The 13,015-nt window shown below is 39.0% G+C and overlaps 1 protein-coding gene across 3 annotated transcripts in view; it reads right to left on the bottom strand.

Annotated features, from left to right (window-relative positions):
• The window catches only part of LOC136858050 (nonsense-mediated mRNA decay factor SMG7), a 268,885-nt gene that overhangs the window by 228,801 nt on the left and 27,069 nt on the right, over nt 1-13,015 (bottom strand). For 2 of the 3 annotated variants that reach the window (XR_010858592.2, XM_067137287.2), the window contains exon 2: nt 4,536-4,600. Coding sequence is in view for 2 of the 3 variants with exons in the window: in XM_067137287.2 (XP_066993388.1) it covers nt 4,536-4,567 (32 nt within the window). In the remaining variant the exon portion in view is untranslated. Of the gene's footprint in view, nt 1-4,535; nt 4,601-4,786; nt 4,922-13,015 lie in introns of those variants that run through there. The other variant, XM_067137288.2, reaches the window with a different exon arrangement.

The raw sequence follows: 13,015 nt of genomic DNA, 5'->3' as shown, positions 1-13,015 counted from the left end.
GTTAAGAGGAGAGATCCTCACTTGGACTATGTGTAAGTAGGGTAGCATCCTGCTTCATGAATTTACCGACCTCAGAACACCTTGGACATATGGGAGTAACGGAGTCCCACTCCCAGTTGACAGGCGAGGGACTTCTTTGACCCTTACAATACTAAAAAAATTATGTTTAATTAGCAATTAACTAGTGTCGGGACATGTTTTGTCCTTCTTTCTGAACATCATCAGCCGAAAATACTTGTAAGATAAGTAAAACAGACAAGGACACAAATACACATTAAATTACGATTCAGGTTACTGAATATGTCAAGTTAAAATACATGATAAAATTTGAAGAATGTTCTTAAAATGCTGATGCTCAATTGCTTTTTAGTTCTGTTGAAATGAAGACAAAATTGTTGAACACACGTAATAGTTCCGTCAAAAATTTTATGATCGAGCTCTTCTTATGTTGGTGTGATGATGTGTTGTTGATAATTCTTAGTTAAGAGGTTATGGGGTAGGCAGAATATTTGACTGTAAGCACACACATGGAGAAAAGTTGTACAATAGTTGAACATTCCTACAATGAAACAACAGCTATTAGCAACGTTAAAAGTAAGCAAGGTTAATGCAATCTTATAATTACAAGGAAATGAACTAATAGACAACACATCTGACTACTTACGTCCTCGTCTGCCACAGAGAGGTGAGGCTTGATACGTGTGTTACAGCTGACTGAAGGTGAATTGTGGACACCGTGTGCGATGAAAGCTAGTTTGGAGGGAGAGTAGGGGAGGGTTAGATCCAATGGGCGGGGGGCGAGTGCATAAAGTTTCGTTGTGAGGCTTCTTGATGATGATGATGCTTGTAGTTTAAAGGGGCCTAACATCGAGGTCATCGGCCCCGTGAGGCTTCTTCATGGGGAATTTGTTGAATAATACCTCGAAAGCCACATTTACAGTTTCTGAAATTTCATTCAGATTGTGAGCAGGATTGTAATAATTAATGTTATTTGGTTTACGTCCCACTAACTACTTTTACGGTCTTCGGAGATGCCGAGGTGCCGGAATTTAGTCCCGCAGGAGTTCTTTTACGTGCCAGTAAATCTACCAACACGAGGCTGTCGTATTTGAGAACCTTCAAATACCACCGGACTGAGCCAGGATCGAACCTGCCAAGTTGGGGTTAGAAGGCCAGCGCCTTAACCATCTGAGACACTCAGCCCGGCGAGCAGGATTGCATTTTTGGTCTATGTTAATGAAAATGTTTTCCACTATGTTATTATTTTACGTCCTGCTCGATGGAAGTGAACGGGTGGTTGGATTCTGTCACGTGGGTACTCATGGCAGAAAATTTGTTGTGTCTGGAGGCATTGACGTGTTCTTTATACCTGATAAAAAAGGTTTTTCCAGTCTGACCCATATAACTCACTGGGCACTGGTTACAATTTAATATATATATATATATATATATATATATATATATATATATATATATATATATACACACACACACACACATGTCTTCCACTTCCATAGAGCAGATAACAGTACAGTAATAAACAAAGTAAGATTCTCGTTTGAGCAACGCAAGCCTGTATTGAACTGGTACTGGAAGTACTAAAAATGATGGAGGTACAAGAGCAATGGTGTAATATGTACGGAAACTCAGCCACCAACACGTACAACAATCTATTGCGTTCAGGATAAATTTGAAGCCAACGGTATTGTTCAGGATGTGCATAAGAAAAGGTACGGCCGACAAAAAAAACATCAATAAGTCCAGCTTCCAGTGCTGGTGTGTTGCAACATTTTACTAGGTCACCTCAGAAATCTGTGAATCAGGGTGCATGTGAAAGTGGGATAAGGAGATCACTGGTGAGGTGTATCTTCATATGTTGCAAACATCGATTTTACCTGCCAATCAAGAGGTGTTTGGAAATGAAAGATTTTTACCTACAACAAGATGGCACTCCGCCTCACTACCACAGAGATATCAGAGCCTACTTGGATGAAAATCTACATGGACAATGGACAGGTTGAAGAGGAGCTGTTGAGTACCCACCACAGTCTCCAGACTTTACACCTCTCGACTTCTACCTATGAAGGACCTTAAAAGTTTATCGCCTGAACGAGCTATGAGAAACCATCAAGGCATCCTGTGTGGCTATCATTCTGGCAACACTCACAGCTGTAGTTCACGTCAGCAGTATCGACGCTGTTTGGCTGCTAATGGAGGTCACTTTGAGCACATAAAATAACCTTCCCTCTGTGCAAAAATTTTAATGGTATGTCATTTTGTACCATTAATACTGACTATCAAAGGGTTTCTACATTTTTATGGACCCCTCTGTAGTGTAATAATATTATACTTCATTACAACAGTGGCATCGTTGTTACTCACTGTCGGGGGAAGTATGATAATGTAGTTGCAAGAAGTCGAAAAAAATAATGAATTATGGTTTGAATGATCAAATGCACATCAAAAGAAACCATTTTTCCCTTTGAGAAAACCAAATGATCATAAATATGTGTTATGGTCATGATCATCTATGAACGGCTCCTAATTCCAGATGACCACTAGTCATAAGACATGGCAGTTGCTAGGTAAGATTGATCATCACTCTATACCTTATATCACAGCCTGCACGGTTGCTAGGGTTATACTACTGTCACACATTATGTGATGCTAACTTCTGCCATATCCTAATGCAAAATTTTCAGATGACCACCAGCCATAAGAAATATTTATGTCAAAATGGGCAGGACTAGATAACTCATCTTCCGCAAAGGCATGCAAGGATAATGGGCGGGATGAGTTCTTTCGTCATTCGCGGAAGAATAATGGGCGTGACGAATTAAATCGTTTTCAGTCCAAATATATTTCCCACTATGAATGTTTGTTTCTCAGTGGGAACTCCCTGGTTAAGAGACCTGGAATTTAAGGGCAAGATGGCTAGACAACTCTAGAGATCTGGAGGCATTAGAGATCCGGGGCTCAGGACCAAAAGAAGTGGGAGATTGTTACTGAAGAGACCATGGCCCTTCATCGGCTGTAGTGCCAGAAGAGAGAGCTAAATAACGATGATACTTCATCAATTGTAGTTCTTCAGAACTTAAGAACAGTTCATTAAAAATGAATAATCTTACACATCTGAAAACTTGAGTTTTTTGCATTACTCTATAAAGAAATTAAAAACGGCAACCAATTTGTTGACTGAGACAGTTAACTGTGTGCATGGCACTGAAAAAAGAATTCATTCACTCAAAGGCATCAAGGTAGAAGCTATTAAACAGAAATTGAAAAGTGAGCATCAAGAAAATTATTATTTTATACTATGTGTAAAGTTACCAAAGTTTCTGAAGGGGTACAATACATTTGTGAAATTCTGTAATACTGAAACAAAATATTTTAATATATATTTTTCAATTTTTGATTACATCATATAATCATTTGACATGTGAGCAGTAGAAGGGCCAGCAGCGCTCATATCTGGCTGAATAGCTTCTGCATGCTCAGCTTTCTGTTATTCCCTGCAGTTTCTGGTTCGTTCAGCCCCACTCATACTGAACTTAACCTTGATCTGCTCCATCAGTATGAGTAAGTTTCCTTAATTTCTACTTGGGTGAATCAGCCATTATAACATGATGTAATGCTAATTTTCCATTAAAATATGTTCATATGCTTACAATATCGACACAAAAACTTTTGTTCAATTAAATATCACTATTCATCCAACAAAACAGTTTATTTAGCAATAGAATGCTATTTACTGCATCTAAATCAGACAACACTTGAAACTGGCTAAACGGTTAGCGTGCTGGCCTTTGGTCACAGGGGTTCCAGGTTCGATTCCTGGCAGGGTCGGGAATTTTAACCATAACTGGTTAATTTTGCTGACACGGGGGCTGGGTGTATGTATTGTCTCCATTATCATTTCATCCTCATCACGACGTGCAGGTCGCCTACTGGCGTCAAATCAAAATACCTGCATCTGGCAAGCCGAACTTGTCCTCGGGCACTCCCGGCACTAAAAGCCATATGCCATTCCATTTCAACACATGAAATCACAGCACCTTCTAAAATTTGACTGTGCACCTGAAATTGTACTTCAACTATCCGTGAGTATCCCCACCCTATAAGCAAGAACTCTTCCTTCCAGCACATCTGGTTGGGTAATGGAGGATGTGCCCTAGATGTTGATACCTAAATGGATGAAATCCACCAGTAACTTCCTATCATATGAAGATATAGCTCCTACCGAATTTTGTTATGCCAACTTTTCTAGTCTGCACCCCTACCGGAAGACTGAATTATAAAATGTTATCATGTTCAAAAAATCAGTAACAACAAATATATGTTTTGATTATTTTTAAAAATTTTCAAAAAAAAAAAAGACTACTTCTTTGATCTGATTTTTGGAATAATGACTCCCTTACCTCTTTATATTCATACATGTAGCGATGGCAGTGGACACATTATGATCATATCAAAACAAATTTTAAAGATATTTTCTGTCTATACAAAAATCTCCTCATAAGAATCAGGATACTTACTTCAATGCCTGAATAGCAGCTTTCAATCCCATTATCTATTCCACCCAAACTTGTCAACCTGAAATCTAGGACAGAAAAGAACTATTAATACATTATAAAAACACATTAAATTTTGCACACCTAATGCTAGGTACAAGCAAACATCTTTTAGAGAGATGCATGTTTCAAACATTAAAAAGTCTAGAACAAAAATCTTTTTGCAAGAATAGATAATAATGTTTTAAATAAAGATCTAAATAATGTATGCCTACCATGAAATCATGAATAGGAAAGTATTAAAAGCAAGCTGCCTCGATGGATCCGATGAAGTGTGCCTGACTCATGACACCCCAAGAATGAAAGTGCAATTCTAACAGAGTTAGTCAATAAATGGAAAAAATGTTGGCACTTCATGCTGTATTGTTGGCATTTTAAAGACCTCCGGAGGCACACCCATGTTCATCCACTATTACTCAACCTTACAAATGCATCCACCAAGGATTGGCCTTATCACTACTGTTATTCATCCTTATTAGAGACACTATTACAACAGACCTGCATTGATAAAGAAATATTTCTATGGAAGTGAAGTCATTCTAGCCATAGAAAATAATAATCTAACAACAAAGAATGGAATGATGGACTGTCACAATGTGCCTCCACCTAAACAAAAAGAAATCCAACAGATGGCATACAACAAGACATAAGAATAATTCAAAATGGCAAGGACCATCATGAGTGACAAAGTTCAAACGTTATGAGTCAACAATATTTGATGGTGGACAGCTTATTGAAGAGGTGAAGCGAGCAATAATGAAGCCTGGGTGAAGAGGCAATCTATGACAGGTATCGCCAACAATCAGTTGATAAAAGACAATTTGAAATTGAAAATCTATTGCATCATCCATCCCATCTCATTCTACAATACAGAAAGATGGCCAATTACAAAGTAAGCAGAACATCAATGAAGTGTCCCAGAGACAAGACAAAGATGCTAAGCTGATACCACAAGATTGGATCATGTTTCCAACACAGATCTAAGAAATTATTTGGCATCATAATGATTTAGGAGAAAATGAGCTAAAGTCGATTACGATGGTTTGGGCATGTGCTTCAACGAGAAATAAATACAATTGGAAAACTGATTTACTTGCTGGAAACTGTGGGAAAGAAAGAGAAAGTATGACCTAAGCATTATCGAGCCAATACGTTTAACAAAGACACGAGTATAATTCTACACCCCAAAATGGCCTATGAAGCCATGACTGAATAAAAGGGAACAGTGGAGCAACACTGGAGACCTTGCCACTAGACAGGACAAATGCTGATGAACATTATGATATTAAAAATGTATTAACATATTCTTTCACAATCATGTTGAAAATGGTTCACAAGGAAACATTAAAAAGTATATTAAAATATTTATCAATTAATTTATGGAAAACCACCTATTCAATAATTTTGAAGTCTTTAAGACTTTTTATTATTATTACAACTTCCCCCATTATATTAGAGTTAAGCATATGGTACATGTTTCTCTTATCATTGCAGGCATCATCAGCCATAAATTCTAAACTCCAAAGTCAGGGCTCTGAGTGGATGCTATACTAAAACTATTCTCAAAAATTAATTTTTTACAACAATTTGCTCTGATGTACAAGAACATCATGGTCATATTTGGGGTGAACTGACCGATCATGTCTTAAAGTTCTAATGGGACATCCTACTCATGTTCACATCCAATGGAGATAATGCAAAGATATCAACACTCCCATAATGCCGATACTGGGACAGCAAACGAAGTCAAGTGGAAATCAAAACATCTACACATTCATTCAGCATAATAGGAGACTAACATATACTAAAACTATTCTTAAAAACTATTTTTTACAACAATTTACACTGATGTATAAGAATATATGGTACATTTGGAAATGAACTGGCTGATCTTGTCTTAAAAGTTCCAATGGGACGTCCTACTCATGTTCACATCCAATGGAGATAAAACAAAAATATCAATACTCATAATGCCGATACTGGGACGGCAATTGAAGTCTATTGATATCACAACATCTACACATTTCTTTTCGCATATATAGAAGATCAAACACGTTCAGCTCATATGGTTTATGGGATAGCCAAAATCTTCTATAGATCAACATCACTTCCTTAAAGAAATGAGAATCTCTATTAAAATTTTTTTGAAGTGAAGTGCCGGTTAGATGGCAAGATAACTAGTAGTGGATGCTTGATCAAGTCTCATTTAAATAACGGCCATTACCCAGAATCCAGTTGAACTCCTCTTCAGACTTGCACAGAGATAACTTCAAAACTTCACGACCTAGACAACGTACTGCATGTTTAAGAGAAGATGGGAATAATTTGTTATTTAAATGAGACTTGATCAAGCATCCTCTACTAGCTATCTTGCCATCTAACCGGCACTTCACTCCAAACATTTTTAAAATAGACATTCTCACTTCTTTAAGGAAGTGATGTTGATCTATAGAAGATTTTGGCTATCCCAAAAACCATATGAACTGAAAGTGTTTGATCTCCTATATATGCTAAAAGAAATGTGTAGATGTTGTGATTCCAATAGACCTCAATTGTCGTCCCATTATCGGCATTATGAGTTTTGATATTTTTGTTTTATCTCTATTGGATGTGAACATGAGTATGACGTCCCATTGGAACTTTAAGACAAAATCAGCCAGTTCGTTTCCAAATGTACCTTATGTTCTTATACATCGGTGTAAAATGTTGTAAAGAATAGTTTTAGTACGTGTTAATCTCCTATATATGCTGATTGAATGTGTAGATGTTCTGATTTCCACTTGACTTCATTTGCGTTCCCTGAGTAACAGTACACTTGTAATTTATATACCCTTGATTAATCCACTGTCGCACACAAAGCAGATGAGATCAGCAGTAGTCTCGTCAATGGCTAGTATACGTTCGAGTGTTTCTTGCAGGCTGAGGCTCTGCCTTAGGGTAGAGAGATCAGCGCACTCTGTGAGGATGTGGGCCACGGTGAAGTCGGCACCAGAACACACACGGGGGGGGGGGGGGGTCATTTCCTCTTTAGGAGATAAGAGTGCGTAGATCGTAAATGACCTATCCTCAGTCTACACAATAGTATGGCCTCTCGCCGTGAAGGTCGGAAAGAGGACCGCCACACGGTAGTTGCCTTCTTAATTGATCTCAGCTTGATGGAAGTTTGGATAACTAGCCACTCTGATTCCCAGGAAGCCAAGATGGTTCGACGTAGCTGAGATCGAATATCCTTAGCACGTACATTGACAGGTCTTGGAGGTAAAAGTACCGCTTTCATTGCAGCTTCATCCGCAAGTTCGTTTCCTGCAATCCCAATGTGGTTCGGAAGCCACACAAAAGTGATTCTGATGCCAGCAACACAACCTGGCTAGAAGGTTATTAATCTGCTGCATCAGTGGGTGTTGCGAGAAACAGGTTTCAATAGACTGCAGAGAGCTGTAATGAATCGGTACAGATAAGAAAGTGGCTTCTTTCATCACCCAGTGCAAACTGCAGAGCTTCTAAGATGACGTAAAACTCTGCAGTATACACGCTACATACACCAGGAAGCGAGATCTTCATGCTCATATCATCGGTGACGAAAGAGCAACCAACATTATCTGCAATTTTAGAACCATCTGTGAAGATGTGTCTCACGGCCGGATATTGGTGAATGAAGTTCTGGAAATACCTCCAATAAACGGAGGAATTCGTGTTCACCATGCGTCCACGGAGTAGATCTAAACGTATATCTGGTCGCGGAACCAACCACGGGGGTACCTCGCTAAAAGTTTGTTCAATACAACCACTGATATTGATATTCAAATCACGACACAGGCTGTCAATTCGAAACCCAACCGGCCGTGTGGCATTCGGCCGGTTTTGGTGGTACTGGGTACTAAAGATGCACTGACAGCCTAGATGTAGCGTCATTTCATGAATTTTTCAGCATACGTGAGGAGTAACTGCTGCCTCCTTATCCGTAAAGGTGGAACTCCCGCTTCAGCGAGTAGGCTGGGAATGGGGCTAGTATGGAAAGCTCCCGTTGCCAGCCTAGCTCCACTACAGTGGATACTGTCTAAAAGGTTCAGCATAGATTCTGATGCTGAGCCAAAAGCCACACTTCCATAGTCAATTCAGGAGAGGACCGTTGCAGTGTACAATCGCAGCAGCAGCACCACACGGTCAGCCCCCAATGAAGTGCCGCTGAGAAACTTAAGCTTGTTAAGTCTCTTCATGCAGGCAACTTTCAACTGACAGATGTGGGACTGCCACGTTAGTCTCTTATCAAAATGGAGACCCAGGAATCTGCAGGTGTCTAGCACTGGTAAGACACTGTTTCGCAAGTGGAGCACTGGTTCAGGATGCACAAGCCGACGTTGACAGAAATGTACAACTGAGGTTTTCGGTGCTGAAAATCGAAAACCATGTTGCAGAGGCCATCTGTCGACTCAGTTAACAGTTTGCTGTAGCTGTCTCTCAGCAAATGCCACCCTTCCGGTACTGTAATGTAGAGCCAAGTTGTCTACATACAGAGATGGGTCCAGCAGCGGCAACTATGCCGTTGATGGCAATTAAGAATAGCGGGAAACTCAGTACAAATACCATGATTGATTATATAATCATAGAGAAAGAACACCGGAAGAACCTTGTAGATGTAACAGCCATGCCTGAAGAAGCCTTTGGTGGAGATCATAGAGTTGTGATAGGAAAATTGAAAGTTGGAAAGATTGAAAAACCCCAATTAAGAAGAGAGAAAAGAATTAAAGTATGGAAGGTGAAGGAGAAAAGCATACAAGAAGAATTTTTTTTTTGCTAGTTGCTTTACGTCGCGCCGACACAGATAGGTCTTATGGCGACGATGGGATGGGAAAGGCCTAGGAGTTGGAAGAAAGCGGCCGTGGCCTTAATTAAGGTACAGCCCCAGCATTTGCCTGGTGTGAAAATGGGAAACCACGGAAAACCATCTTCAGGGCTGCCGACAGTGGGGCTCGAACCAAGAAGAATTTCAAAGGGAAATAATACCCTTGGTACCCAGGACAGAGGTGGGGAATGTTGAAGAGGAATGGAAAAGATTTAAGGAAGCACTGGTTGGATGTGCAGAATAGGTGTGTGGTAGAACATCAGGAAATGTGAAAGACAAAGAAACACACTGGTGGAATGATAGGGTAAAGATTAAAGTGAAGGAAAAGAAAATGTCATGGAAAGCATGGAAAACATCTAAGAATGAAGAAAGTAGAAGAAAATATGTGGAGGCATAGAATTTGGCCAAGAAAGTAGTGGAGGAAGAAAAGAGGAAAAGCTGGGCCTTATTCACACAGAAATTGAGAGATGATACGCAGGGCAGCAAGAAATTACGGTATGGTATCTTAAGAAACAAAACAAGAGATCAAGTAAACACCAGATTTGTGAAGGATGAAGGTGGCATAATTTTAACAAAGCCAGAAGAAATAAGAAATAGATGAAGAGAGTATTTTCAGAAGCTGCTGAAGAAATGGATAAAGAAATTACAATGAATGAAATTGAAATGGCAGTAAGAAAGATGAAGAATGGAAAAACTGCTGGAATAGATGAAATTTCAGTGGAGATGATAAAGGCAGCTGGAGCTGTAGGCCTGCAGTGGACATATCGGGTTCTCAGGAATGTCTGGGAGAATAAGGAGGTCCCTGAGGATTGGCAAAAAGGAATAATCATCCCAATTTTCAAGAAAGGTGATAAGAAAGTTTTGAAGAACTACAGGGGAATTACTCTAATATCCCATGTTGCTAAGATAATGGAAAGAATACTGGAAAGTAGAATAAGGTTGAGGCTTGAGAATCAGATACAGGAAAATCAGTTTGGTTTCAGAAGTGGAAGGTCAACAATAGAGCCCATTTTTATTATGAGACAACTAATGGAAAAGCATTGGGAGTACGGGAATGATATGATGACATTCATTGACATTGAAAAGGCATATGACAGTGTCCCCAGGACGAAAGTTTGGGACAGTCTGGTGCAAAAAGGAATTGGACAGGGATTAATAAAAATGATCATGGCACTGTATAAGGAATGTTGTAGTTGCGTGCAAACACAAGTTGGCAGGACAAGTTGGTTCAAAATAACTAGTGGGCTGAGACAGGGAAGTGTTCTATCACCAATCCTGTTTACAACAGTAATGGATGACATCATGAGAACAGCAAAAGCAGCATATGGAGGAAGAGAAATGAACATGATGTTATTTGCAGATGATATTGTGATTTGGGGAGAAGATGACAGGAAGGTTCAAGAACAGTTGAATGTGGTGAATGGGAAGATCGAAGAATGTGGATTGAAAATAAGTGTAGAAAAGAGTAAAACTCTTGTTATGACTAGAGGGGAGAAAGAAGGGAACAGTCAGATTAGACTTGCAGACAAGCCCTTGGAAGTAGTGGAAACGTTTAAATACCTGGGGAGTGAATTAATGGAGAATGCTCGGCTGGATGCTGAGATTAGTAAAAGGATTTAAGTTGGAAGTTGTTTCTATCATAGTGTAAGAAACACGTTATGGGACAAAGATGTGCCAACGGAAGCAAAGGATACTATGTACAAGATGTATTACGTACCCATAACAACTTATGGAGCAGAAACTTGGACAATGACAAAGAAGGATGAGAGTCGAATACAGGCAGCCGAAATGAAGTTCTTGAGGAGTATGATACAGAAGGGTAGAAGAGACAAAATAAGGAATGAGAAAATCCGGGAAGAAATTGGGAGTGGAAAAAATGAATGATAAAATAGAAAAGAGCCAACTAAGATGGTTTGGGCACATAAAGCGAATGAGCGATGAAAGAATGCCAAAAAAGGTGATGGAAATGCAAATCCAAGGAAGGAGAGGCCGTGGACGACCATGATTGAGATGGAAGGATACCATCCAATGCAGCATTATAGAAAGAAACCTGGACTGGGAAACAGTGTTGGAGGAGGAGTGGTGGAAAGACCAAAGAAAGTGGAGAGGAACCATATTTGCCCCTACCCGGCTACAGCTGGATAAAGGGAAATGATGATGATGATGATGAACATAAATTAATGGCGTTTTAACACAAAACTTGTCGCTCCTATTCTATCAAACTTAGAAATATGTCCAAAACTAAAATGGATCTTCTTCCTCTAACATAAGTCTTGGGTGAAAAGGATATTCACACGGGGGCTCATTTGATCCACCTATATCATTTTCATGTTCTTGACGTAACTAATGTTGAAATGTGTTGTCAACCACAAGTGGAGATTTAGAACTGATTGTTATATGTAGGCTTGTCAAAATTGTTGTGAGTGAAAATTTAAAATATCGGCGTTTTTACACAGTTAAACTTGTCAGTCCTATTCTATCTAACTTAAAAATATGTTCAAAACTAAAATGGATCTTCGTCCTCTAACATAAGTCTTGGGTAAAGAGGATATTCATATGGGGGCTTATTTGACCCACCTATATCATTCTTCACGTAACTAATGTTGAAATGTGTTGTCAACCACTAGTGGAGATTTGAAACTGATTGTTATATGTAGACTGGTCAAGATTGTTGTAGTGAATGAAACTATAAGTAAGGCAGGCGCTGCCAGAACAGATAGGTCCACCTAGTACGAACTGAACAAATAATCTTAAGATCCCTCCCAAAGGCCAAGCAACACATCAACGAGAATGATATTAATACAAGACTCTATTAAGTGTCTAGGATGTTCCTTCCCAATTAAGCAGCAGTCCAAAAGTAAGAAACAGCCTAAGATTGTACTCTTTATAATTCCCTGTTGTCACATAAGACCCAAAGCTAAGACACTTATAGTTTCATTCACAACAACAATCTTGACCAGTCTACATATAACAATCGGTTTCAAATCTTCACTTGTGGTTGACAACACATTTCAACATTAATTACTTGAAGAAAATGATATAGGTGGGTCAAATAAGCCCCTGTATGAATATCCTCTTTACCCAAGACTTATAATAGAGGAAGAAGATCCATTTTAGTTTTGGACATATTTTTAAGTTAGACAGAATAGGACCGACAAGTTTTAATTGTGTTAAAACACCTTTAATTTATGTTACTCACATTTATGTATTGTTCACATTTTAAAAACGATTATCCTGGCATGTTAGTCTTAAGAGATTATTAACGTTCATATATTATACTATATATGGTTAAATAACGTCCTGAACCTTCACCTAAAGGTTGTCTACAGGCTGAAAATTCCCAAATATGGGTGAAACATGTAGTTGATAAGTCTACATAAATTCATGTAGATTCAAACCACATTAAACGTGGAAAGTATTGAATAGGTGGTTTTATTAAATTATCCTAAGAGATATTATGCCTAATAACTTGCTTGCTGATGCTTTTGTTGAGATTTGTTCTTTCTTTCCTTGGTTATTGGTGCTGTGAGGAACTGTCTGATTGCTAGCTGATGGTTTCTCGGGAGCGGTTGCCACAAAACTTGTTGATGCCATCGGTATT

This window comes from Anabrus simplex, chromosome 1, assembly GCF_040414725.1.
Source record: "Anabrus simplex isolate iqAnaSimp1 chromosome 1, ASM4041472v1, whole genome shotgun sequence".
Classification (NCBI taxonomy): Eukaryota; Metazoa; Arthropoda; class Insecta; order Orthoptera; family Tettigoniidae; genus Anabrus; species Anabrus simplex.
The sequence above is the reverse complement of the archived record's forward strand: the minus strand, read 5'-3'. Positions and strand labels throughout refer to the sequence as shown.